At 39.6% G+C, this 27,695-nt stretch overlaps 1 protein-coding gene across 8 annotated transcripts; it reads left to right on the top strand.

The window, feature by feature from the left end:
- Nucleotides 1–383: 383 nt before the first annotated feature.
- Nucleotides 384–21,812, top strand: CEP152 (centrosomal protein 152). 8 transcript variants are annotated; one of them, XM_066196178.1, is made up of 27 exons: nucleotides 384–458; nucleotides 1,568–1,690; nucleotides 2,367–2,467; nucleotides 2,687–2,753; nucleotides 2,968–3,312; nucleotides 3,792–3,960; nucleotides 4,619–4,759; nucleotides 5,682–5,821; nucleotides 6,118–6,318; nucleotides 7,724–7,871; nucleotides 8,526–8,617; nucleotides 9,426–9,589; nucleotides 10,116–10,320; nucleotides 11,107–11,199; nucleotides 11,329–11,459; nucleotides 11,629–11,757; nucleotides 11,895–12,030; nucleotides 12,752–12,931; nucleotides 13,423–13,695; nucleotides 14,161–14,274; nucleotides 14,556–15,206; nucleotides 16,571–16,745; nucleotides 18,859–18,940; nucleotides 19,044–19,138; nucleotides 19,881–20,037; nucleotides 20,324–20,427; nucleotides 20,552–21,812. In XM_066196178.1, exons 2-27 carry the CDS (start codon nucleotides 1,604–1,606, stop codon nucleotides 21,424–21,426), a joined length of 5,055 nt encoding a protein of 1,684 aa, XP_066052275.1. In that variant the 5' UTR covers nucleotides 384–458; nucleotides 1,568–1,603; the 3' UTR covers nucleotides 21,427–21,812. The 8 variants fall into 8 exon arrangements, with proteins under 8 accessions (XP_066052275.1, XP_066052274.1, XP_066052273.1 ...); XM_066196177.1 differs by having other exon boundaries at nucleotides 19,032–19,138; XM_066196176.1 differs by having other exon boundaries at nucleotides 19,011–19,138.
- Nucleotides 21,813–27,695: the final 5,883 nt, after the last annotated feature.

The raw sequence follows: 27,695 nt of genomic DNA, 5'->3' as shown, positions 1-27,695 counted from the left end.
AGGTTCCCGCGCATCCCCTCGGCGCTATCGTGACACTGTCGTGAGGAGCAGCTGGCGGGCCCGTGACGTCACCCCGCGGCCGCGCGTTGCCAGGCGACCGCCACGTCCCGCTGCGAGATGGCGCCGCTGCCCGCCCGCGGAGACCCCGCCCCCGAGAACTCACACTGCCATTGGTCGTCTGCTTGGCCAATCAGCTCGCCGGGCGCGTTCCCGCGACCATGCGCGCCTGCTTTCAAACAATCAGCGGGGGTGGGCCGGTCCTGCGGCGCAGTTGGGCGGGCTCTGGTCTCCGGTTGGTGTCTGGGGCTGTCACTCAGCGCGGCTCTGGGCGGTTCTGGTCGCCGGTTGGTGCTCGGCGCTGTCAATCAGCGCGGCGGTCGCGGGGCGGGTGTGATGCGGAAGAGCGGCGGGCCCGTGGTGGTAGTGGTTGTGGAGGACGGGTGGCCCTGGCGCCTCAGGTGGGTTTCGCTGTTCGGGCCGTGCTTTGCCGCCGACTCCGGCCCTGGAGGCCCCGCGGGAGGTGCACTGAACAACGACAGCATCGCTTCCGCCGCCGTCTGAGAGGGCGGAGGTGGCGGCGGCCGAGCTCGCCCCGCGCCTCTGGAGCTGACCCGGCCCGTCCGGGTCCGGCTGTCCGGGGCTGGTCACGGCTCTGACGGCTGTGCACCCTCGTCCAGCTGCCTTCGCTCCCGAGGCTGGGGAGGGCCCTAAGGAAAGGGGACAGGGCCGGTGGTCGTGTACAGCTGATGCGGTGTGGGGGAAGGGAGTGCCTCAGAGCCTTCTGTGAGAGTGGGTGCACAGAGGCAGGAGCTGCGTTGTGAGGCCCTCCTGCCAGCTCCTTTGGAGAGTTTCCTTGGACAGCAGTGGGCAAGAAGATCCTTTAAACGTGATGAAGTGACTTTTAACTTGGAAATAATGCTCTTGTGATGTTACATAATACCAAGTGAAGACCTCTGTATGTACTACACCTGTGTGCCCAAACAAGTGTCTCTTGAACAGGGAGTAGTTTATCTTGTAACCAAAGGCGGACCAGCACTTATACAAAGTAGCTTTATGAGAACACACCGCTCTGTGCTGACAAGCCCTTGGCAGTCAAGTCTCTCTTCCTTAAGTAGTGGAATCTGGAACTGATGTGATGCTTTTCAGATTTCTGTGATACGTTTCCTATTTTTCCTTTTGGAGCTGTTATCCAAATGCACAGGGATTTCAGTTTTTTATACAAAATGTACTTAGTCTCTAGAAGACTACAAAGCAAGGTGTAGAATTGTACATAGCTGTCTTCATGAATCACATCATATGTACATTGTACAGTGCTAGAACTTGCAGAAAATAAGTAAGTGAACTTTAGAAATTATATAATGTCAGCCTATGAAAAGCCCAAATACTTGTTTTAAATGCTAAATTCTTGGAAGTGAGTAGGCTTGGACATGTGAGAAACAAGTAAGTAATGTGCAATGACTATTTAAAAAATGATATTTTTGTGCTAAGTAATTCAGGTGATGAGGGTGGTGCTTTTTGTTTCCTCTTGTGTTTTACTCACATGTGATGTTTTCCTGTCCTGTGGTAGGTTTTGCTGGATCTGCAAAGTCAATATTAGAAAACAATGTCCCTTGACTTTGATAGTGGAGCTCTACAAACTCAACACGAAGACGAAGACTATGACCAAGAAGATTATGCAAGAGAACAAGAGGTGAAAAAGAACTAAGTAATTTAATCTGAAGGCTTGTGAATTTAGCTTCTTCTTACCTTTTCAGTGCTTAGAAAGAAAGAAAAAGATTTATGTAGTCTGATAAGAACAAAAGGGGGTGCAGACTGCCACTCTTGAAAAGCATAAGGAGTAAGGTTCAGGTGTGTTTTAGTTGTGGTGTTTTTCTCTGTGTCCAGTTGCTTGGTCCAGAGCAGAGCACTAATCATTGCAGTGATGACTTCTTGAACATAGTGATATTGACTGGCAAGTTCTTATCTGGATTTCCATCCAGACTTCTTAGAAAGAGCATGTTTTGAATGTCCACTACTTCTCTTGCCTGGAACTTAGAGAGGAGAAACCCTGGCATGATCAGTTTGCAGATCATTCTTTGAAATTAGTCTATTCTGGGGCACATCTTCCAGGTAGCACTTCCCTTACCCCTTTCCGGTGCAGCTCTTTCCTTAACAAGAGTTTGGCAGAAAAATGCTTTGGTTGGTACTCTGGTCTAGTAAGCATTCTGTAGTATAAGTCTCTTTGTGAGTTCCAGTGTTGTGAATTCTTCCTTGGATGAGGAAAACCAGGATTTTGTGCAAGTGGCCTACTTTGCCACTGTTTTTGGGCTGAACTTGTGTTGATTTTACTGAAGAGCATGTAATGAATGTTGTTTGTTCTGTTTCAGTTGCAACAGTTGTTGACAGACCTTCCCCATGATATGCTGGAGGACAGTGGAGACCAACTCTCCAGTTACTCAGACTGTAGCATTCAGGAGGCTGAGGAGCAGTAAGGCATTTGGCACCATCTTTTTTTTATTATTTACGTTGTGCTTTCAAGAATAGAGCACACGAGGTGTGTAAAAGCAATCCAAGTAAAAGGGGAGCTGTAGTGCAATTTGCAGTAAACTAGATGTGCCTTAATTTCAGAAAAATGGTTTGTTTGTTTGTTTGTTTGTTTGTTTCCTGAAGTTATTAGCACATAGTTAAGCTGCTTGTGTCTCCCTAGGTCACATGAGCCTGGGAAGATTGATGGAAGGTGGAATGATCATCCATTGATAAATGATCCTCCAAATGTAAGCTTGTATGAGCAGGGATGTAATTACTGCTTGTTCACAATAACATGCTAAATATTGTTTAAATTCATTAGAGAAATACATATAGGGGATGTGCTTTGGAATTAATTCAAAGTATTTCTAACTTTAGGGCTGGTAACCTCAGAAAAAGGAGGGTGGTGGGGTGACATCTGAGTTTTAAGAGAGCAATTCTAAACCTCATGTCCATTCATAGGGCTATGCACAAGGACAAAATCTATACCCTGAACAATTCTTGTGTGACCAGCAAACTGATCATGTTGAAAAACATGGGAAGAATTGGAATGGCCTACATAATGATGAAGAGAAGAAACATTTATATGATGTTAAAGAAGATTACTGTGGCCAGGATGGCCAAGATGGTCCTGATGATGTGTTTCTTGGTAGAGATGGGTTTAACTCTCCGAGTTGCTACCAAGAGACCAATGTGTATCATCTTCCTGAAAACTTCAGGCCTTATACAAATGGCCATAAACCAGAATTAAACAATCAGCAAAATAAAATAATAAATTTTTCAGATGATCCAAAGGAACATCTTAAGGTATTTTAGAAGCTGACACATTTTTCTGTCTCTTGGAAAATTTGCACAGGTCTTTAGCTATTGGTGGTAATATTTCTAAATGCCTTCAGTCTCTTACAATCGGTTCAAACAGTGATGGGAGGCTTCTGTAGCCTATTTAAAAAAATGAGACGTTAATAACTGAATTTTCATATGTTCATGTTATGATTTTTTTTTCTTTCTCCTGTTGCCTTGGTAGAATTCCATGAGGTAGAATGAATGTGATTCACTTAGGTGTGTGCTGACTCTATTTATGTTAACACTTCACCACTTTTCTAAGGTGGAAGCTTTCATGAAAAGTTCCACCATGCTTAAATAGTGTGCTGGATTGGAGCCTGAAAATAAAGAGCTATTAGAACTCTTCTTTATGTCAACCTGTAATATTGAAAAATATTTTCACTGAGCAAGATTACAGTTGTGATTTTAATTTATTTCCTCCTATGTATATATTGTCACAACAGCAGTTTGTTGCATCTGATGTTGTCAATGGCCAATCACCAGAATCTTACAAAGTGACTTATAAACCATACCAAAATGGCATTCATCAAAATATTCCAGGAATCCAAGAAGGAAACAGAAGAAATGAAATGTTTGAAGATTTGCAACGTGAATTCTTGGCCAATGATGAAAGTAAGTGTTTGGTGCTTTGACTTGAAATAAACTTGGGTAAAAAGTTCACTGGAAATCAGTGATAGAAAACATGTTGATTTTAGTAGTTTCTCATTAAGAGGACAACTAAAAGTATGTTGAAGTATATAATCCTTGATATCTAGAAATTATCTGTTTTTGCTCAGGGTAGGTGAGTTTCAGCATTGAAAATGTAGTTTTGACTGATGAAACTGAAAAATGATTTCTGATGGCTTAGTGTCAAACTTTGTTGATGCTTTGCCTCCTTCCGTAATATTGGAAAATAACGACTCACTGTACCTTAGGAAGTGCACTCTGAGTGATGCTGTGTTGGGCTTTTCTGTTAGATACACTGCAAATGACAGAACTACTTTGTTAGACAGGTTGTAAATTTGTAGTGACCACAGGTCTGTGATTTCACAGCATGTAAACTTTTATCTGGGCTTGCTGTTAGGTTGGAATGGTAGTTTGCACAATCCTTCAGCCATTGCTACCAGAACAATTTGTGTGATGTGAATCAAATGTGGATTAAAAAATAGATTTTGTGCACCAGGAATGAACTTGGAACTATAAAAAAAAAAAAAAATTGGAACAGGAATTACAGCAATGACTTTCTTGGTATCTGTGCTGACTTGTCTGCATGCTGTTTGAAATTTGGCAGATTCTTCAGAAAATATGCAGATTCTTCAACTCCAAGTTCTAAATAAAGCAAGGGAAAGACAACTGGAAGAACTTAATGAAAAGCTAGAAAAGAGTGCACAGCAGATGAGGTTTTTGAATCATCAGCTTTCAATGGTCAAAGGTAAATTTTTTTGTTCTAATTCTTAGATTTTATTCGTATCTAGCAACTTTTTAATGCTGAGATTGATTTAGAAAGTGTCTTTGAAGACACTTCTATAAGTATTTATCATACTTCTAAACTTGAGTTGGGTCTATGTGTGCCTAACCCTCTTCTCCCAAACATTTTTTCTGAGTAAAAATCTCTGGATTGGTGCCTGACTGCACAACTGTCTTAACTTTTACTGTATTTTCAAGACCACTGTTGTTTTCCAGAGTCTCCATGTGTCAGGCATCACAAATATATGGAAAAGTGAGAAGTTTGCCCAAGTAGTCTTTTAAAAGTCAGGGGTAAAAAGTCAAAAGCAAAACACCCAAATCCCAACAGGAGAAGTGGATATCTATGGGGGGTTTTTTTGTTTGATTTTTGTGCTGTCTGGTTTAACAGGCTATTTCATAGACTCTATGGAGAGAAAATCTCTTTCAAAAATTATAAAATCTGTGCTGGAGACTGATGATTGTTTTAGTTTCCCATTTCTTATGGGAACAGAAAAAAAAGGTAATAAACGTAGAGAATTAAGACTATAGTTTTTAGTATGGAAAAGAAGCAAAGGAGAGAGAAACTGTCAACCATTTGGCTGTCTTGGCTGTTCCTCCAGAGGACTCTCCTTTTAAATGGTGTAAGGGAGGATGTGAGGTCCTCCTGCTGCCAGGATAGGGCTTGTACCTTGTACCCTACTGGAGACAGTCTATTGGAGTGCTCTCTGCTGCCAGGAGGAGACAGTGGCTGCTAGATGGAGACTGAATGTTTTTGTTCAGTCTTCTCCTGTTGACTATAGTAGGAGACAGAGTGAATGGTTCTGTAGAGCGTGTACTCAACAGTTGTGTTGCATGAAGTTCTTGGGTGGTTGGCCGTGGTTCTCACACAATGATGTCTCTTTCTTCAGATGAAAAGGATGGTTTGGCTCTTAGTCTTCATGAGTCTCAGAAACTCTATCAGAATGGAAAGGAACGGGAACTGCATCTTGAAGGTCAAATCAAGGCCCTTGAAGCTCAAATTCAGACTCTTACTACCAATGAGGAGCAGGTACTGTAAATATTTTTAGACTGTTTATTTTGGAAGACCTCTACAGTTAAATGTGTGGTGCATTTGCACTAAACAGAAGTGCTAGTCTCTTGAAATGCTGGTCATGATCTTTGCAAAAGCTAAATACTTGACTGATGGATAGGTTTCATTGGTTGAAAATACTGTGTATGAAGACACAGGCATTATCTGAGGACTTGTGGCAGCTCTTGCACAAAAATAATTGAACCGATGTACAGAATATTGGAGCAACAATGACATGTATGTAACTAGGAACTACTGTAATACTGTTCCTACAGATGCTGAAGCAATCCAAAGTGGCAGAGGTGGCCATGGAAAGCTTGCAGAAGCAGCTGTTAGAACTTCAGCGATCAGATGCCCTCCAGCGAGCCAGAGAACAACATGAGGCCGTTATTTCTGCACTCAAGCAGAAGTATGAACAGCAAGTATTGTCATTAGAGCAGAAACTTGATACTACACAATCTGCACTCCTAGAGCAGGTGAGAAATTATTTTAGGATGCTGAGTATCGTATTGGAGTGACTGTAGAGCTCCCTGTGTTTACCAAACTGCATTTCTTGACCTACAATTCTAGTAACTCCTTCTGGAAGCTGCTAAGAAAATGGAAAGGAAAGTCTCAGCGTGATGAAGCCTGTGTGTTATGTTTTCATAAACATCTCCAGGCAGTTGCAAGTTCAAATTGTGAGTTTGCAGAGGAGGCAGGAATTCATTCTCTTAGTTGCTCTCCTGAGCTTTCCTTCTGTGCACAGTCTTTTTTTGAAAGAGTTCTGCAAATAACTCTGGGAAAGAAAAGGACTAATAAAGAAATAATGTGATATTCTGGCAAGAAAAAACAAAAAAAGCTTTTTATTGAGCAGTCTGTTAGCACGATTTGGTCTCAAAATGCTGAGGGACAACTAACCACTCAACAATGACTTTATTTTAGAAGTAAGGATTTAAAAGTAGAGGAGGAGTAAAAGGCTGCCTTTAAGATGGAGTTTGATATAGATTGTGTCATGTGGTTGTAGAGCTTACTGAAATTATTCTGCTTGATATGTCATAAGAATCAATTCCACTATTAGTAATATTCAAGCAAAGTATTCCAGGCAGATCTTAATAAATTTTCCTTGTATTTCACATAAAGAAAATAAAATTAAATTTCTGTGATTCTTGTCTCAACATGTAGAAATAGATGAGTTGTATACTTGGAAAGGTAACTGGTACTTCCTTCTAAACAAAATGCACTGCTACATTTTTGTCTGTTATTGCCACAACAGAATATACAACTTTGTCTCTACTGTAAAATACATGGGAGCATGTTTGGGGTGTTTAAAGAGGGAGCTCTCCTGTGTTTTGGGAGAAGACAGAAAAGTCAAAAGGTGTAAATACAAGGCACCGTGCTTGCCAGGTCTGTGTAGGTAACTAAGTAATGCCATATAAATGTCTGCTTTGTATATCCAGTGAAAAAAGAAACTACAGTTCCTCTTTTACTGAGTATTGGCACTTGCTAGCTTGGCTTAAACTCAGTTAAAATAAACTGACTTAAGCTCTGGCTTGATATAATATGAAGGCTGGATTTTTAAGTGTATGTGATTAATTACAGGAGATAATCTGATGTGCTGGAAAGTAACTGCTCTAGGAAATATGAAATGATTCTCATCCATGTATGTTTACATATGAGTACAATTACTGCCTCCCAGTGAAAACTGAGCTTTGATGCTGTAAGAGGTCACTTGTCAGCAAAGGATAGTGTTTGATCTGTGATTGATTTAACTGTCCTCTACCCATTTAGGTGTAAGATTAATTATTTTTCTCCTTTATCCTGTATATATTGACTTTATCTGTATCTGAAACTGTTCTAGATGGCTAAATGTTTGTAAAAATAGTAAAAATACTCTCTTTCTAGAAAGAACTTTGCAAAAATCTAGGAGAACATGTTAAGCAACTTGAAAAATTGCTGGAAGAAACCAAATGTGAAAAAACTGAAATAATAAATCGACTGACAAGAAGCCTAGAAGAAAGCCAGAAGCAATGTGCAAATTTACTGCAAACAGGTCAGCCTTTTACTCACACTATTACCTTTCCTTGCAGAAATGTCTTCAGTTTTTCTAAATATGAAATTGCATATTGATGTTTCTATGGAAGTGGAATCAACATCAAGCTAATTCTGCTCTAGGCCGTTTCCTGTGCAGTGGATTAGTCCAACTTAAAGCTAAGTCCAGACTGAGATGCAAAAACCAAATAGAAATAAAAGTAAACACCATCTCCAAACCCCAAACAACAGTGATTAAAGTGTTTTCTTATGTATTTTGTGCTGCATGTGTATAAACTTCGTTTGATACTAAACAGGGTTTGGATGCAAGTTACTTAATTTTGTATTAAGGTGCTCAACTTGAATTGCTATTCTAAATTCAAGTCTGACTGAGAAGAATTGTTTTGGGAGCTGGAGGCTGATTCTTGGAAACCTGTATCATAGAAATAGATTGTGAAATGTTTTGCAGCTTGTGTGTTTGACTTTTGCCTACCTTCACACATTGAAGTCTTTGATAGTAATGTATTTAGTAGCTGCTAGCAAGCTCAAGGAAACAGAAACAGTAATGCCTATTGCCAGAATCAATATTGTTATTTTTAACAGAGATCTTTCTTCAGATTGTGTAGACTTTCTTGCATATTTATGATTTTCTCTTTTCCTCCCTTTTCTACAATAGGCTCAATGCAGGAGACAAATCAGTTACGGTTTCAATTGCAACAAGCTCAGTCTGCACAGATGATAAGCAACAACATGAACAAGGCTTTGCAGGTCAATTTTATTGAATATTTTATGCTTTCATTTGATGGGGGCATTATAACTAAGAGGTTGGTGGTTGAAACACTTCAAATTTTTGAGGAAAACAAGTACATCATCTTTACTACTTCCTCTCCCAGTGTTGAATATTGGACTTCCTCCCTCCCCACCGATTAAAACACAATGGGGCAATTGTATTGGCACAAATCTGATCTCATGCTTCTGTCCGACCTCCTTTTGGAAAAAAAATATAAATGTAAATTCAGTGTGCGGGGAGCCTCTTAATTTAATGAGGAGATACCATGTTCTGAAATTTAACTTTTGTCAGCAAAAGGGAATGGCAGAAAGTCCTCTGTAAAGCATGAGTGGAAGTCTGTGTTTCCAATTCAGTTCATATAGTTGATTTAAATCTGTTACCTTGGAAACTATGAATCCTGCTAAGTATTAGTCTAATAGCTGTTTCTCCAGGTATGTACTTTTCTGTTGTCATCTGTTTTGCTATACAAGGACTGCAGGAATGCAGAAGAGCAAAAGAAATAATACTCCATAGATGGACTGTAACAAGAACAATAGGGAATATTTCTTGTATATTTTAAAAAATTTGTAGTTTTAGTATATGCTTTGCTAGAGGTATCAGAAATGAAAAATGAAAGTATAAGTAAGTTAATGCTAGACAATTCAACTAAATACAGCTAAATATAACTATATTTAGAAGGAAGAGCTCCATGTATTTGTTTTCTTTGGAAGAATTATCATGAGCCTGATATGTTGGCTTGGAGTTTCTCTGGTCAGTGTAATTTTTTTTTCTGTCTTTTCCTTTCAGGAAGAATTAATGGAACTGAAAGAAGAAATAGCTTTGTATGAATCTGCTGCCAAGCTTGGAGTATTTTTGAATGATGCAGGTGGAGAGCGACATATGAGCCTGGGTGACTCCTATGTAGAACTGGGAATTAAAAAAATCACGGGGAAGAAGCCAAGATTCTGCAGGTATTGAGTGATTCTTATTGAAAGAAAAATTTTAAATTCTCAAGAAATTATGCAAGTTAGGTGTAAAAAGAGGGTTCTACTGGATCAACACAGAAAAACTGTACTAATACCATAAATTGGTTGCCTAATTGCTATTTAATAGGTCTTCAGATTTTTTAGGGACTACATTGCTCTGTCTTTAATTGTATGAATTATATTCATGGATACTTTTTTTCCTGAAAGTCTCCACATAGTTGCTTAAAGCTAAAGCTGTCTTTTACATCAACCAGTTGAGTTGTTTCAAAACTCTTCACATGGTGTGAGAATGAATCTTTTGAGGAAACAGCTGAATTAACAAGTTCTCTGTAAATTAATTACAGCTTGATGAAAAAGCTTTGATATTCATGTCCTCTTATCTTTTACTATTGCATCTTAGATATGCTAGTATTTCTGAGAGCATTAGTTGCTCTTCTCTTTGCTACCACTGCCTTTCAGATAAATGTGTTTTGTCTTTTAAATACTGAACTGGTTATGTCTTTCCTGATAGTGCAGTACAGAACAGAGACATGGATAAAGAACTCTCTAAAGATGAAATTATTGTAGAATTAAAAGCTGAGCTGGAACGTTTATTAAGCAGTAATAAGATGAAGAGAAACCAGATTACTCAACTACAAAATAGTCTTAAAGATTGCCAGAAGACACTAGAGGAATACAAGCAGTTGAAAGCAGAAAAAGCATCAAGAGATTCAGAGGTTTGTTCTTTTATACTTCTTTAAAAGTCAAGTATTCCTGGTTTTTGGTGAACAAAACCAACATTTAAACTTCTTATGGGAATAGATAAAAATTTTTGCATAGCTGAGTATTCATAGCAACTCTGGATTTGTATCTTTGGTTGAAAAGAAGTGAATAGCAGAATCTGAGCAGCATGTGAATTATTAAGTGAGTCCTAATATGATGACTTAATATGCTTGAAAGTGCTTAGTGTCTGTCCTACTTTTGTTAGAAGTAAATTTCATTGGAAAAAGATGCTTTTCTTTAGCCAAACAGGCCTTGTAATTTCTCCAGGAGGGCTGATAGTACCATTAGATTATACAAACAGGACATTTAACAGATTGCCTTCAGAAAGCCTTCACAGTGTAATTTGATCAGCAAGGACTCTCCTTGATATTGCGTCTCTCTTCACCCCATTATTGCCTTTCCTCTCTACTCTGATCACACTTGCAGTATCTGTAAATGGTGACCTGGGTGTGGGATAGGCATGCACTGTATGGGAGAAGTGTGCTCTCTGTTGGATGACTGTTGTCACTCAGCTTGCAAACACAACACTGAGCGTGTGCTTCTCCAAAGTTTCATCATACTGAGTTTCAAGAATTCATCTAGAATAGCAGTGATACTATGATCTTGCAGTGCAATAATTTTCTGGCTTTTTTATTTTTTTAAGTACAATTTTTATTCAACAACTCTTAACTTTTTAAAGCATTAACTGCTAAATCATTTATATCTTTCAAGATATAATCTTTAATTTTATTTATTTTTAGCCCATCACAAATTTGAAGGATGCTTCTGATAATCTAAAGGAAGAAGTTCTGAGACTCAAAAAGGCCAACGAAGCTTTGATACGTGAAGCTGAGGTAAGATAGAGATGCTGCTTACCACTACAGGACAAAAAAAAAAATCACAAAAAAGCCCCACCCTGTGCTAAAACCTGTGATTAGAAAAGGTTCTTATACCCCCATATTACTTGACCCTTGTTTGTGCAGGCCCATGCTTCAACCATTGAGGAACTGAAGGAAAATGAGGAAAAACTGAAAAGCTTAAATCAAGACCTCTGTTGTCAGATGAGAAAGATGGTTCAGGATTTTGATCATGATAAGCAAGAAGCCATTGACAGGTGAGTCTGTTCACTTAGTTTTATTTGTGGGTTTTCATCCTGCACACATAATCTTGTTCCAGCTATCAGGTACAAGAGGAGGTCAATGTTAGAAAGGTATTTTCTTATAGAAAAGTTGAACCTAGGTAGTTGAAATCAAGTAGTTATTTTTCCTTTCTTGGAATTGTAGGTGTGAAAGAACTTATCAGCAACATCATGAGGACACCAAAGCGCACTTTGAGAAAGAGCTGATGGAGAGGTTTGCTGTGGAAAAGCAGCAGCTTGTTCAAACTTCTGAAGAGACAATCTCGCAGTTAAAGTAAGACTTACCATTATTTCCATTTTTACTGAAACTTTCATGTTTCCTGTCTGACCTTCACTGCTAGTTACGCTTATTTTAAGACTGGCTTGCTGTCTTATGAGGCCAACTGATAATAACTAATCTGTCCTTTGAAGGGATAATATAGAGGAGCTGAACAAAGAGATTACTGTGGTGAAGGAATGTTACATTGGAGTTTGTCGGGAGAAGGACACCTTGGAAACTACTTTAAGACAGAAATTTCAACAAGAGCAGCAGCTGAAGGAAGAGAAGGTACAAATGGAAATGCCTTTAAACCACATAATTTCACACTGTTTTCAAGATGCAATGTTAATAAGTGTGTTTAATTATGTAAATGTTTGCAGAACCTACTTGGAAGGGATGCCAGCTGTATCAGAAAGCTCATGCATATGCCTTAATGGTTTTCAAATTAAGCTGGTGTTGTCTCCTGGGCTTTAAAATATTGTAGAAGTAACACTTTCCAATAGCTGTTTGTTTTCATGTAGTGAACTTCCATAATTCTGACTTCTGAGGATGCTTAGTCAGTAGTATGAGCTTTTGCATTCACAGACCTTTTCAAAAAACCCTGAATGATGGTACAAGTTTGCTTGTCCCTATATAAAACTGATCCAAAAAATACTGTGTTTTTTTATAGTAATGAATTCAGACTGATTTGATTAAAAACTTTGCATTTCTGAAGATATCAGTGTGCAATGACTGAAGTAGATCAACTATCTGGGTAAGCAAGTACAGTAAAGAGGTGCAGCTCAAAGTATGAGGGGAGTAAAGATGCTTGATACAAAAACTTACAGCAATAGCCCATAATAACCTCTGACATAATATCTTGAAACATCTTTGTTGAGAGTTGAATCTCTTGTCTAGGTGTCGTCAGTAAGATCAGTGCACAGCCTCTAGAGAGTTAATCATGTGTCTCGTGCGTTCTCATCACTTTGTACCAGAGCAGTTGTTGTTTATTTATTTATTTTTGGTCTAGCTCAAGAAACAGCTACTAGAAGAAAAAGAAGCCTCCCTTAAACTTCTGAGGACTGAGCTTGAAGAGGAACACATCAGGTCTATGATAGAAGCAAGGAAGCAGTGGCTGGAAGAAAAAACCCAGCAAGTTCAAGAGGAAGTTGCATTAGCCAGAGTTCACTGGGAAAAGGAAGAAAAAGAGGTGTGAAACTTAGATCAGGGAATTTCAATTTGTTTTGTTTATTTTCAGAAACAGAACTTTAGATTTATGTGCTGTTATTCTGCCATTGGAAGTGGCTGTTAAGGATCTGTCATTTAAAAGCCTCTGAAGAAGTCATTAGGTATTATATATGTTCCATATTTTTAAAGAAACCCAAAACCTAGATCTTGCAAAGTAACAAAGAGAATACCCTGAATGTCACAGCTGGTAATATGCTGGAGTTTTCCACCTTGATGCTTGAGTGAAGGTTATGCTTTCTGTTGTTTCACTCAGGTATCATATAGAAATCCTTTGTGTATCCTATACCGTAGAAAAAAAGCTCTGAAGAGCCACCAAACTCCTCTCTGTGCATGGTTTTGTTCTTCTGTTAAGGAGGATCATTGGTGTGAACAATGTTTCATTTGCTAAACACAAATGAAATCTATTTATTTAGACACTGGGGAGATTTTCTTAAAAAATATTTTTTCCCTTAGAATAAAGAACAAGTCTTTGCCAAATTAGAAAGAGAGTGGCAAAGTAGGCTGGAAGAAATGAGAAGAACTGTAGTTGAATGTAATGACTGCAGCTGCCAAACTGACCAAGTTACAGTTGTGGATGAAGTTTCAACCCAAGAGTTAGAAGGGACTATTGAAGACCAGAGGCTGCAGATCCAGAAGGCTCTGAAAGAAAATACAGCCTCTGAAGAGGCCTTAAAAGAATTTGAATTAGAACTGGAAAATAAATACTGTAAAAATCTTGCCAGCCAGGTAACAAATAATTGTTCTGTCTGCCTGGAGTCTGTGAAACTGCTGTGTCCAATTTAGTCACCTTAAAAAAAAAAAAAAAAAAAAGTGGACTCCTCCACTAACTTCCTCTTAAGTTCAGTATTATTTGCTGTATTAGAAATAGAATTCTTAAAAAAGTTCTGAAAAAACTGTAGCATATGGTTTGTTTTTCACACTGTTAAATAAGTTTTGCAGGAGTTTTGAACAGAACTGAGCAACACTGATTCAGATTTTATACCATTTTGTTAAAAATAAATTTAGTATTTTTAATTTTGGCATAATTTTTGCATCAAGAAATGCATGAATTGCCGCTGGTCTGATTCTTTTGATTTCTGTAAATGCAGGCAATCCAAACTGAAGTTTGTTCTTGCACTGTTACGTGAAAGTAATAATAACAATGTATTCAGTGTACCTACCTACTGAAGCAGATTTTTTATCTGTTTAAAGGTAGACTCAGCTTTAACCCAGGCTCATGCCAAGTGGCTGCAGGAGTACAAACTAAATTTAAAGATAGAAAAAGAAAAATGGGAAAAGGAACACCAAAAGACTACAGCAAAGCAGGTAGCCCTAAATACTACTATATGTGTGTTGATAAACAGTTAAGTCTTCCAAATCCCATATATTACTGAGGAATGAACGTAGACATAGGCACAGGGAGTCACTAAGGAGTCACACTTTCTTGTGTACTCTGCTCCACACCCTTTTTTTTCGCCTATATAGGTTTAATTTTTATTTAAAAAATTGGAAAGATCTCCAATAGATTTATAATGACTCAGAATTATATTTTGTGTATCTGTGAATGTGTGTATATATTTCTAATGACTGTGTTGTGTTTTTGCCAGTTAGCGCTGGTTCTCTCAGCAGCCGAAGAGAAATGGAAGAAAGAATATGAAAGCACAGAGAGATCTGGACTAAGAGTTAAAGAACTTGAAGAACAGATAATTTCTCTGAGGAGGGAATTGGAGCTAAAGAAAGAAGAAATCCCTGCAGCTGTCAAAGCAGAAGTAGCAAAGGCCCGCATGCAGTGGAACAAAGAAAAGCAAGAAGAAATTCTGCAGATACAAGAGCAGAATGAGAGAGACTACCAGTTGTTCTTAGATGATCATAGAAACAGAATTAAGGAGGTCCTTGCAACAGCAAAGGAGGACCTTGCAAAGCAGAAGAATGATCTCTCCATTCAGAAAGAAGCAGAAATAAAGATGTTACTAGATCAAAAGCAGCGAGAATGGGAGGCTCAGGAAGCCAAGAGACTGCAGGATGAAATTAATCAATATGAGGAGAAGATTCTGGTTGAGCTGGAGTATTTGTTGAGTGAAATTCATGAAGAACTAGTCAAGTGCACACAGAGTAAACATTGTTGGAAGGACAAGTGTTTTGACTCTCGTGTTCAATTAGCCAGTCAAGGCAAAGGCAAACTAAAGGCTTGTTTACAAAAGGCCTATAGAACCACAATCTGCACAATTCTGGAAAAGAAAGAGCAAGAATGGAAAGAGGTAATAGTTCCGTAAATTCTAACTGCCAATCAGACAAGGGACTTGAGAAGTCAGTCAGGCCTGCTTTCTCCTGTGAAATACCCATGTAACTGTGAGAAACAGAAAATTCAACAGTTGTGTTCTTTGATAAGTGTACTCCAAAACTAAAAGGAGGCTAAATTTACTATGAGCAAGTGAAAAGGGAAAGGATGTAGCTTTGACATCTTCAGTCTTTAAAGAAGAGAAAGGTTAGGAATGTCATTTATGCAAAGACTTGTAAATTAAGGAGATTTATCCACCTGCTTAAGATTGGGAGCCTGTTGAAGGATCCTTGTAATCTCTTAGATGGGCTGTAATGACAGAGCCCGCCTCAGATTTTTGCATAGCTGCAAAATCCAGTCTGCAGTTGTGATTGGATAGTGATTGTGGATCATGTTATGCTTTTTTTCCCCTTGTCTTTATACAAATAAAGATGAAACCAGTAAATCCTTTTTGCAAATTGCCTGCAGTAGGTCAGTTTGTCAGTTAGTCAGTTCTGTCCTGGGAATAAGAGTCTTGCCTATTTTATTGTGCCTCTAGGAAATCTTTTTCAGTGTGCCTGCCCAAATGAGGAAAGATGTCTTACCCTCTTCTAGAGGAGTTTGGGGCTGAGTCAAATTGTGTCCCAAAGCCTTTGTTTCTGTTGTTTTAGCAGATTCCTCTTCTTGCAGTGCTTATGCTTGTAATAAGTTTTTTGTTGTGGGGAGCATTCCACCGGAAATGCCACTGCCAACCAGCATTTAGTAGCTGGGGAATTATCTGAGAATAGGACAGAGAAGATGGGATGTTACCATTTCTTTAGTGCCAATGTATTTCTGCTCAGCAAGTGGGCCTTAAATGTTTTCATGTCACAAGTCATATCCACAATGGCAAAGAGAATCAGGAGCTTCATTCCTGTGCCTTATGCACCTTCTGCAGCGGAAATGAAATGTCTCTTGGTAAACTGTTTAATATGCCTTTGAATCTCAAAACACTGGTTGGCCTGAACCACCCTATCTAGTGCATTATTTTTAATTTCCTAGCAATGTTTTTTTCTCTTTAAAAAGCCAGTTATCTTCAGCTTTTCAAAGACAGGGTATAGTTCTGCAACGTTAAGGGCTACTGACGTTTCCAAACAATACTCAAGATAATCAGGCAGCGCTGTTGCAATGATTTATGCTAAATAAAACTTCTCTATCATGGAATAGATGTTTTCTTCACGATTTGACTTGTAATCTGTAGTTCTACTGCAGGTTTAAAAGTGCCTGTGTTAAAATTTCTAAAGCTACTTGGTGGCCAGGGTTGGTTGTGGTGTGGAAGACTTACTTTGCTGTGTTGGGTTTTCAGGATGTGTTTTTCCATTGCAGAAATACGAAGAGCTAGTCAGTAATGCAAATGAAGAATCATGCCCTTACCCACAACATGGTGCAGGAAACACTGGGGATGTGGCAAGATCCCCTGTGTGCAATGTTGGACACCAAGCAGAAGTACAAAGGAGACTGAGAAGACAGACACCCTTGCAGGAAGCTGGAACAAACAAAGGTGTTGGGTTTGATCTTAATCTGGCAGATTGCATATCATCAAATTAAGCTTGTTAGTAGCAGTGTTTAATAGTCAATGTCCTATTGATAACCCCAATGCAAAGTTAGTTGATTAGTAAATATTTGGATGATAGAGGAAGATAGAGTTCTTCTGACTGCAAGGTTGTTTAATATTGCATAAACTAAGTTAAAGTCACAAACTGCAACAAATGGCACTGGTCTCCAGTTTACTGATTTAATGCTAGGCTTTGAGGGTTAATTTTATCAAATGCTAGTGGCTTTCTGGTTTTTAAAGCCATTCTTCAGGAGGAAAGAAATAGCTGTCTCATCTGCTAGAGGTGTGTGTATTCTTTAGGGGTTGTTAGCAGTAAAACTTTTGGAGTATGTAACAGTTCACATGCAAGGCAGTGTTGGCCATGATATGCAGGGCATGGTCTAAACTATGTTTTGTAAGTGGGTAATACTAGATTGGAGCTTCGAAGATTGAATTATACTGCTTGCTCTTGGCATTGCACAAGACAAGGAGTCCTGCATTCATGTAAAAGATACTATTGTTTTAAGAACTTGCTTGACCTGGCATGGTAGTCGTCTTCTCTGGTTCTTTTGGTCAAGAATGTAGTTGAAAAAAATGTGAATCCCTGGGTGGTGTTTCTCTCCTTTTTTGTTTTTCTCCTTCTTCCCTTTCCCCCCAGTCCCTGTGCCTGGTATGTACTTTAGCACTGTAGCTCTTCCCAAGGCTGTCGTGTGTACTATGGCAAAACTGGAGCCAGTGTAGATGGGAGAAAACTTCATGGGAGGGACAGATGTCTCTGGGGCTTTCTGTTTAGTTTGAGTTCTTGCGCAACTGAAAAACATAAAGCAACAAAACCCAAGAGAGTTTTTGGCTCTGTGCCTGTAGTGTGGCTTGAATTTCTTCAACACCAACATAACGAACAGTCTATTAACACAGAACAATAGCAGCACTGCAGTGCTCCTGTCTCTAGAGCGCCCTGGCCTGGCTGTGGGGAGCAGCCATCGCTGTCCTGGAAGGAGCCCAGTCTTTGTGTGTCCCTTAACCAGGCTCAGACATGTGTGAGGCTTTCCAGCTGGGACAGTTTCCTTCAGCTGACTTCAAAAGACCCTGCTTGGCAGTTTGTTTAAAAAAAAAACCCCTAAGAAAATTTTAAAAGCATTTAACCTGCAAGTCTTTTTGCTGACTGGAGAACTCAGATCATCAGTGATGGAAGTGCATTGAGGCTGTGAGGGCTGTATGAGTTGATAGATGCTGCTGCACCTTCTGGAACAGCCTCTTGTGATTAGCTTAATTGGGGTAAAATATTGCACACTTTCCAGTGAGAAGAGAACTGAGTGGAACACTGAAAATAGTTTGGGCTTGATTCTTTTTTTTGGTCCCATTTTGATGTATAACTTCTAGCAATTACTGTTGCAAGTCAGAAATGTACAAAAAGCAAGCTTGTGTCTCAGGAAGATTTGTGCTGCAAATGCTGCTGCCAGGAGCTTGAAAAAAGAGAGACTGTGTGCCAGGACTTGAAAAGAGCTGGAGATGGCCCACAAACATCTTCAGCTTGCTGTGTAGGAATATGAAACTAAGTCAGAGCAAATCCAAGGTCAGGATTGTTAATCACCTAAAGACAACTTTGATTCTCTTATCTGTTTGATCTTTTAATTTTCAGTGGAGACTGGGGTTTTGGTTATTAACCTCAAAACAAACAAAAAAACCCCCTCACCACAACAGAACAACAAAACCAACCATGCCTTTATATCTTGAAGGCATGGTTGCTAACCCACAAATTAATAATTCTTTTTCAATGTTTGTCAAAACCACCCTTGTTATTTTTCATCCTGTCCTTTCTCTCCAAATGTGCTTGATATCTCAGTTTAGTGTTAGTGATGGCATATGCGGGCTTTAAGCTTATTTAATTGCTGTATGAGATGATTTTTATATTCAGACTTCATTGAGTGTGTTGGGATCGATTCCTATCTGCTTGTTACTGCAACTAATGATGTCTTGGGACATTGAGCTCTTGTACCAGAGGGAGCAGTTATTACATAAACATGTCTTGAACTTGAATTTAGAGAAATGGAGTGAATTATGGTTCATCTTTTTTTAATAGAAAATGAAATGGTTCCAGGAGCTCTAATTGCAGAAAACTCTGAGGTGAAGACCAAACTGAAAGACCAGGGATCATCACCAAGGTATTTAAAAAACTAAATAAAATGATTTCTTATTTGGGAAGACATAAGTTGCTTTTTTTTTTTTTTGCAGTGTGATGTGTATGTATTTCAGGTCACTGTCAAGGGGAGGCATCTCAAAACCTTGTGCATCCTCTGACTCTGTGAAAGGTCTGGAAGAAATGCGTGCTCACTACATTAAAGCTTTGAGCAAGATTAAATGTAAGTACTAAAGTCTTAGCTAAAAATTTAGGGGAGGAAAGCAAATTAATTTGTTGCTTCTTCCTTTAGCCAGCTTGGACAGGAATCTTGACAATCAAATCACATGAGAAGTAAATTTTTCCATCTTACTAGAGTGACTGTGAGAAATGGAATTGTCGCCCTAAATTTAACATGTAATTGTGTTGGCCAAACCTTGTTTTACCATCCTTGCTTTGTTGTACTGTAGTATGTCTTTTAAAGTGGTAAAGTGTATTTTGAGAACTGATCTTGTTTCTCCAGAAGAAAACCTACCTAGCCTGCAGCTTGTCCTGAGAGAAAATCTGCTTTTCTCTTGTGCTGTATCCTGCCTTCTGGCTTAGTCAGCAACCTTCTGGGTGAGGAGAAAGGATTAAGTGTAGCACCAGGTCTTACCTGAGTGCAGCAGGTAATTCTAGTTGCATGGCCATTGAAAAGTTTCTAGACCCATATTTTACCAGCTAACATTCCTCTCAAATTCCTGTGGCTGCTTAAGATGCAGAATTAGATGAGTGAATTCCTCTCTGATGCTTCATATTGACCTGCTGTGGTTTGCCCTGACATTCATCCAGTAGGCAACAACTGGCATGAGGATTTGGTGGAATGTTGGCAGGTAAATCCATGTCCATGCCGACTTGTTCCAGGTCTGCTAGACAATCCCAGTTTGTGGTGTTGGCTTTTTCCTCCCTGTGGGGAAGAACTGGTACTAATGAAGTGTGTGTTTTAGGTGATATGCTTTGTTACATCCGTGAAAGCAAGGAACGAGCTGCTGAAATGATTAAAGTGGAGGTTTTAAGAGAGCGCCAAGAGACAGCACGGAAAATGCGCAAATACTACTTGACATGCCTTCAACAACTGCTCACTGATAATGGCAAACATGAAGGGTGAGTTCTAGTATGTTTGGAAATGACTGGTGGCTGTGCAAGAGGTGTGTGGATATTAGTCTGGTGTTTGTCCACCTTGGAGCAAACAATGTCTGGCCTGAAGTCTTGCCAGGCTGCACGTTTTGGTGCCAGGTCACTGCTGAGCTGCCTGGCACGCTGTCCTTTCAGTATTCTCTGACTCTCAGTAACATTGCCTTGAAGTAAAATGTAGAGTTGAATTACCCTTAAACTTGTTTTTGGTTTTGTTTCGGTTTTTTTCCCCCCCGTGTTCTACAATTCTTGACAGAGCTGAAAAGAAAATAATGGATGCTGCCAGTAAACTTGCTACAATGGCTAAAGGACTGGAAACGCCTCTTCGACACGTTCCTCAGCGCAAATCTGCCCGCCCAGGTGTGCTGGATTTTGTGGTCCTTCTTGATCATATTGATTTAATTAATGCATGTAGTAATGAAAATGCTTTTCTTCCAGTATTAACATTATCTCCAATTATCTATCTCTTTCCCTTCTCTCCTAGCTCTACGTTTAAATTCTGATCCTGGAGGTGAGTGCTCCCAAAGAGATTGTGTGCTTCGGACTAGGTCACACCAGATGGAAGGCAAATCATGTTGTGTGAGCAGTACTGAAAAAGCCACTGATAAAGTTGTCCAGAAGTGTGTTCCACGTGACTTAAGACAGCAGTTTGATGCAACACGGACCAAACCTCAACTTGGGCTTTGTGATACAGTAATTTCAGATATTCAGAACAGGAATAATTCTCAAAATCTGGATGGTGCTTCTAGAGGTGTTCTACCAGAATGTTATCCAAATGAAGATGGAAGAAGAGAAAAATATGGCCCCGTTGCAAATATAGACAAAGGACCTTGGTGTGCTGCAAGTATTGGTGTTGGTCCTCCCTCTGCTGGCCAAGGAACACTACAAAATATGCAAGTACCCAGTGTTACAAGTGGCCACACAAGCTCTGGGCCAACTCATCATATGCTGAAGAGCAAGAATGGCGGAACAGGCTTGAAAGAAGATAAATGTATCCAATCATGTGGGAAATGGAAAACTAAGAGAACTCAGGAATTTGATTTTAAGGACACTCCAGAAAGAGATGAAGGAAGCAGCAGTGAATGGAGTTCTGGGAATGGAAGCTTGCTTCTGGATTGTGGTGAAATGCCTCTCTTTTATCCTCGACAAAAAGCCAACACTCATGTTCAAGCAGAGACTGTGTACTGTGAAGAGTTTTCTCACATCAGGTCATTTTCCCCTGCAGATGAAAATGCTAGTTCTTGGAGAGACATTTCTACTGGCAGTGGCAAGATTCTCAGTACAAAAAGCAGCACGAAAGTTTACAGTAGAGGCCAGAAGATTACAAACCCAGAGCATACTTCATTCCTCAACTCTTGACAAATCAAAGTCATCTGTCCCACAACTCAATGCAACATCAAATTCAAATGTAGGAAAATGCTGCAACAAATGCTCGGAGAAAAATGGTGTGGGATCCCCATTCTCAGCAAGATAGTGGTTTTTAATTAGTCCGCTCTAACTTGAACCAATACAAGCAGTCCTTTTTTGAAGGAAAAAAATTAACTTGATGTTTAAATAAAAGTTTGATGATTGAGGAAAACCTCTTTTACTGTGTCCATTTTGTGATCAATGTTACACTAACAAGTTTTATCAAGTCGTATGAAATGTTACTGCAGACTTTTATTTACCTTTGTAATAACACTTTCATAAATGTTTATAGTGCACTAGATACAAATTTATTAAATAGAATCTATTTTTATATTCAATTTAGTGTGCAGTGTTTATCTAAAACCAAGCTACTGTAACTTGTCATTTTTTAAATGGTTATCAAAATTCCTTCAGAGTGTAATGAGAGATGTTTTGGGGTTTGTTTGAAGTTAGTATGTTAATTGACTTTTCCGTTTTGAGGGACCTCCTGTAACCCTCTGTTTGTGTTCCCACAACAAAAGCAAATATGCTTGCATTTTTCCATTAAATTATCATATCAAATTACATTTCAATTATTCTTTCCTTTGATGCAGCAAAAAAATAGCTCATACTGGGCATAAGAAAGGTATCAATTAGAATGACCATATTCTGTAGGTGTTTCTTAATTAGTATAGGTTATCAGGGTAAACTGAAGATGTAGTAATTTGCCCTGCTGATGCTTAGAAATCTCCTATTTTAAAGGCCTGCTCACATTTTAAAGAGAATTTCAAAATGTATCTGTTTTCCTAGACTTTTTCCTTTCTTTGGGATGGCATTTCATTTCCAGCGATCCTGTGACAAGCAGAGGATTTTGCTGTTTGCTTAGGCAGGGGATGATTAAATCCTACTTGTTGCACTTAATAGTTATGGGCCAGCAATTCACAGCCACAGTAATATGGGAGTTGTGAGCAAAAAGGTTTTGCTTGCTATTGTTCTGTGATGCTAGAAGAAGAAAGTCTGACTGTGCTCTCAAGGACGTTTTGTATGCCTTTCATATGTAACATGGAACTGCTTATTTGTTAAGGTTGCCTATTTGGTCTTTTGGAGTTGAACATCACAGTTCAGCTTGAGAATCTTTTGAATTGTAAGAGGAAAATAGTACAGATTCTGAAGACAAATGTGTTTAACTTCCTTTACAAAAATGTCCTGCGTGTTTATATTCCAGGACAACTGGCCAGGTAGAATGCATTTCAGCTCTTGGTACGCAGGCCTGGGTGGTGACTTGCGACTTTCACAGGCACTCTAATTGAGAGACTTCTGAATTTCTTGGTGGCTTTCATGTTGCCCATAAATCCAACCCCACTTCCTCTTTAGTGAGGTGGGGTTTGTCATCGTCGGTGGGAGCAAACCGAGGCCATGAGAGACCGCTGGTGCCTAAACAAACACGGGCCGTGGTTAAGTTCAAGGGCCAAATTCCAAGCTCTTAGCTGAGGAAATAGCTGTGGCCTTGTCTGCAAAGGAAAGTTTTTACTAGCTGTCCTCTAAGCCCCAAGTGGAGGATTTTTTCCTTTTTTTTTTTTCCGATGATGAGTGGCTGTTTCTGGTTAGCTTAAACATTTTCCCGAATTCCACAGGGTGAAAAAAAGCGCATTTAGTCCTGTGTGAGAGGTACTTATACAAGTGTTTAGGCCAATACATCAGATTGATTCAATCCTTGGACAAGTTCAGAAGCCAACGCAGCTTACAGATTTGATCTGTAGAAGTAAACATCCAGCTATCCTGTAGGACATCCCTGACCATTCAGGCAGCAGCTGAGGGCCCATCATCTCATTGCTGTGGACCAAATGGAACTTTTCCAAATATTCCATCTGAGATGGGTTCAAGAGCTTCTCTGTAGTTGCTCCCCCAAATGCCACACTCAGTGATAATGTGCAAACTGCTTTTAAAATTTGACAACGTAACTCTTTGCAGCACATTTTATTTCTGTTGCCTTGTCCAGTGTTGTGTGCGTAACCCTTACTGTCAATTTCCACAGCTTTTAACAAATTCCCTGTGTTTAAAAGCTCAGTGTTTTCAATGCAGAGTGAAATATTTACTGATCCTACATGTTTAATTTAGAAGCTGGGGCCACACCGATGAGGAGGGACCTTCCACTTGACTGACTACTCTTGTCTTGCTGTTTCAGTTGTGTCCAATTGGGCGACTTCAGGGACCAAAACTGAAATGTATGTGAGAATGTGAAGGTAGGTAAAGATTCAGTTAAATACTTGCTCGCCTAATGCTTACTGTGTGTCTTGTTGCAGTGACAACTCCAGAGAGCTCCAGAGCTGCCAAGGATTTTAGGTTTTGCTTAATGAAAATCAGCAGTAGAGGCCAAGAGCAAAGATCTACATCAAAACAGCAGCAATCATTCCCTGGTGAGTAAAGTTTAAGGTGCAAGATGATCTTTAGCCCAAGAATCAACAGCTCCTAGTCAAAAGTGTTCCTCAGCCCTCCTCCTTCCAATGTCAGTAGGAAAGAATGAAGCAATTAATTAATTCTAGTAATGTTGCAGTTTGGAACTATTTAACTTAAACTTTCTTTAGCAACACCCCAAAGTAGCAGAATGCTACTGGTATTCTTTTCTTTGCTGTATTTTTGTTCCCTAGATTTCCTTTGTCTGATTTATCTTGCAGTTTTAATACAGGACAGCAAATGATAAATAGAAAGGAATTAGACCAAACAGATTGGTCTTACAATGCTTGATGGTTTTCAGTCTGGTTCAGCCAGTTGTCTGTTCTGCAGAATAACTACAATCTTTGCAAAATACTCTTATCAGATTGTGAAAGCCTTTCAAGACTGCTGTGATTAAATTCAAGTTCCCTAAGTGTAACCTGTGGATATGCAACTAACAAGGTCTCTGGCTTGCTTGCATTCCCAGGCTTTACTTACCACCTTTGCAATTTCAAATCTCCTTTGGCCCCTAACTCTTACTTTACTTTATAGTTGGAACTTTCCTCTGACGTTTCAAGGTCTACTTACTACTGTATCATGTCCCTTTTCCCATAAAGTCTCAAGCTGGCTACACTTCCCGGAAGTATTGAGATACACAGTCACACACACACACACATATATATATATATATTTCAGTCATTCATCCTTAAAATTGCTGTCAAAGTTATTCTTCTGCTGTTGGAACTCTGTTCTCATGTTTCCCTTTGTTCTGTGGGAGTTGCTAAGATTTCCCATTGAAATTTATTTTTCTCTTTTGTGCAGATTCACTGCAGTCCTGTCTCCCACAGTGTGGATGGCTTACAATGGAGACGATGGCAACCTGGCAGTGATACAGGAGCACATTACTTGCAGCTGTAGTGACATTTCACCCAGCATTCTGATGCAGAGTACTCTGCACTTCCAAATTAATCATGCTCCTCTCTCTTCTTGTTGCTTGGGTAAATATTTCACTCTTGTGTAGACTTTGATGGTGATCTGTGTGAGAACCAAGGTTCTTCATTTCTTTCTTGTACATGCTTACCTACCAAGCAAGCTTTTGAGCCCAATGCCTTTTTCACACTTGATAAAATGAGTCTGTTTCCATCACGTAACATTGCTTCTTTTAAAATCTGAATACAAGTAAAGAAATCCATGTCTATTGCCAAATGTTCTGGCTGAATTCCATCCCTGGTGTTCTGGCTTCATCCAGATGATGAATGTTCCCTGTCAGCCTGCAGCCTAGTGAGAGGGGACAATGGTACAGAAATCCTGTAATTATCTAATCAACTTTGCTTAGAATGTTAAGCAAATGCAATTCTTTAATACTCTGGCTTTACTATAGCTGTTAATTACCATGTGCAAATGCAATTTGTACAGCAAAACCGAGTAGAGGAAACATTCACTTGTAAGTTACTTTACTCCCCTCTAGTGGTCTCATACCACACGTACGTTTATGTAACACTTCATCACCATACGTTTAAGGACAGTTGTTAGTATTCTGTAAAAAACAAAAGTCTTCTGGTAACTTCTCCTTCTTTTTGCTCCTCTTCTCTTTCTATAGAGAAACCTCTTCAGGGATTGGGGTTCTTGCCAATGTAGCTCTCTAAGTGAAATTGTTCTTTATATGTTGACTTTAATTGAAGGCCAAACTGTACCCTCAGCTTTAAAACCTGTATGTGCAGAAAAATCTCAAAGCTATGTAGTAAAGGTTTCTTTTCTCTGCCCTCAAAGGCATTCACAGGGGGTGTTGGTGTCAATGTCATAGTGACTTAAACTGCAGCCAGGTCTGTAGAAACAGCAGCAGAGCCCAGTCCTAACTGCAGTGCTGCTCTCTGTGTGTTCTGTGGCACATGCCAGGTTTTGGTGTGTGTCTAACAGTGTTTGGGTCTGTGGAACTGTGGGACATAAGGAGCCTGTCAGATGACTGGGTTCCTCCTTTAAACTTGCCAGTTGGCCATTTTGCATACTATGCAGATTTCACGAGGTGGAAAACAGGCAAGAACCTACAGGATCAGAACGGAAACTTTTTCTTTCCCTGTATATCCCTGGTTTGTTGCTCAAGTTACTGATGTTGTAATCCAGGTGTGCAGCACAAGCTACATTTAGCAACAGTTAATGGGTAGTGTTCGTGTCTAACTCTTCCTTTGCTTCCTGGAGTCTGTATTTTAAACAGAAATTACTTGTTAATGTCCTTGGAGAAGATAGGGTAACTACTAAGAGACTTATCATCTGTTTCTGCTTAGGCAGAGGGTATAAAGAAAAATGCAGATAGAGGATTCACTTTTCAGAAGTTAGTTGCTCTTTTCAAACTTCCCACAAGAAGCATTTCTGTTTTCTTCTAGAATGCTTTGGATTAATATTTTGAAGAAAATAAAAGGGAATAAAATTAGTATAGTGCCAATAAAGAAAATATTGTCAATTTTCCATTTGAAAAAATACCGTTCTTCTAAAGTACTTCACAGAATTGTGTTTGTCTTCATACTTAGTTATGGGAGAAAAATGGAAACATTCCAAGAATCAAAACATTTTAACACTCTTTGACTGGAACCTTTTGTTTTAAAATGAGCCTTGGTTTGTCAACTTCTGCAGCTCTAAAAAGTCAAAATTGAAATGAAACAGTTTAGGAGATCCAAATCCGGCCTTTTTTCCACGTGATTTTTCTTTTGTGGAAAACTTAAGTATCTCTGTTTCCTTCCAAACTGGAAGGAAACCAAATGTGAAAAGTAAAATCCTTCATAAAACGTAACTCCTGTCTTCCTGCAGTGCTCTTACACGAGATTATTTGCCTGTGTCAGCGGTGCATGCTACAGTAACCAATAGCTGGGGAAAGTATTTCCTACACTTCTCAAGATTGTTCCCTTTAGGTCATTAGCAGATAGTTCTAATAAACATGAGCTGAGCCAGTAGAGGCTTTGACTCTATTTATCATTGCGGATGTCTGAGCAGTCCCTGTGGGAAGCTGTGACCAATTCATCAGCCAGGGACTTTAACTTGTTCTTAACTCTTCTCTTGAACAGCAGTGTCAACAGTCAAACTAAATCAAAATCATTCACATAGACACATGTAGGAAGCAGGTAAGACATGCAGTGTTGAAATAAAATCATCTGTATAGCTGTAAAAAGCACACAGGCAGGCAGCTGGTGCAGAAGTTGCTTTACTCGATGAGCTGGCAGGGCCTTCCTCGGGCAGTGTGTGGGCCTGAGGAGGGCAGGATCTGCTGCTGCTTGGGCACCCTGCCTGTCACCTGCCAGCTCTGCACGTGGGCCCAACCCAGCACTGCAGCTTCAGCACACTGACACCTTTCCCTGCCTCCTTTGGTGGTGTGGCTGTTATTCTTTGTGGGTTCCATTTGTTAGCTCTCTGCATCCAGTCTGTGTAGTAGTCCCATAACATTGAAATTCCAGGCATATGCTCTAGTACCTTCCTCCAAGGAGCAGATGTAGTTATTTAAGAGCTTAACACAGCTTAACACGTGAGTCAAAGTAGGACTGCAGGGTTCGTGTGCTTAGGAGAACAGGGAACTTGGCCAGTATGAATTCAAACTCAGTGACTGTGGGTTTCCGAAACAGAAAATCTATTGAAACGCTGTGCCCCATAGAAGTATCAAAGAGGAGTGATTGAATAGATTCCAGTGGAATCTGGAGCTCTGGAGGTCTTCTGGTCCCACATGCACTGAATAAGCAGAGTCACCTAGAGCCAGGTGCCCAGGATTTGGAATATCTCCAAGAATGGCAACTCCACAACCTCTATGGCACAACAGTTCCAGTGCT

Source organism: Chamaea fasciata, unplaced genomic scaffold, assembly GCF_029207755.1.
Source record: "Chamaea fasciata isolate MVZ Bird 193981 ecotype frontalis unplaced genomic scaffold, bChaFas1.0.hap1 SCAF_14, whole genome shotgun sequence".
Taxonomy (NCBI): domain Eukaryota; kingdom Metazoa; phylum Chordata; class Aves; order Passeriformes; family Sylviidae; genus Chamaea; species Chamaea fasciata.
This window is presented reverse-complemented; position numbering and strand designations above follow the sequence as displayed.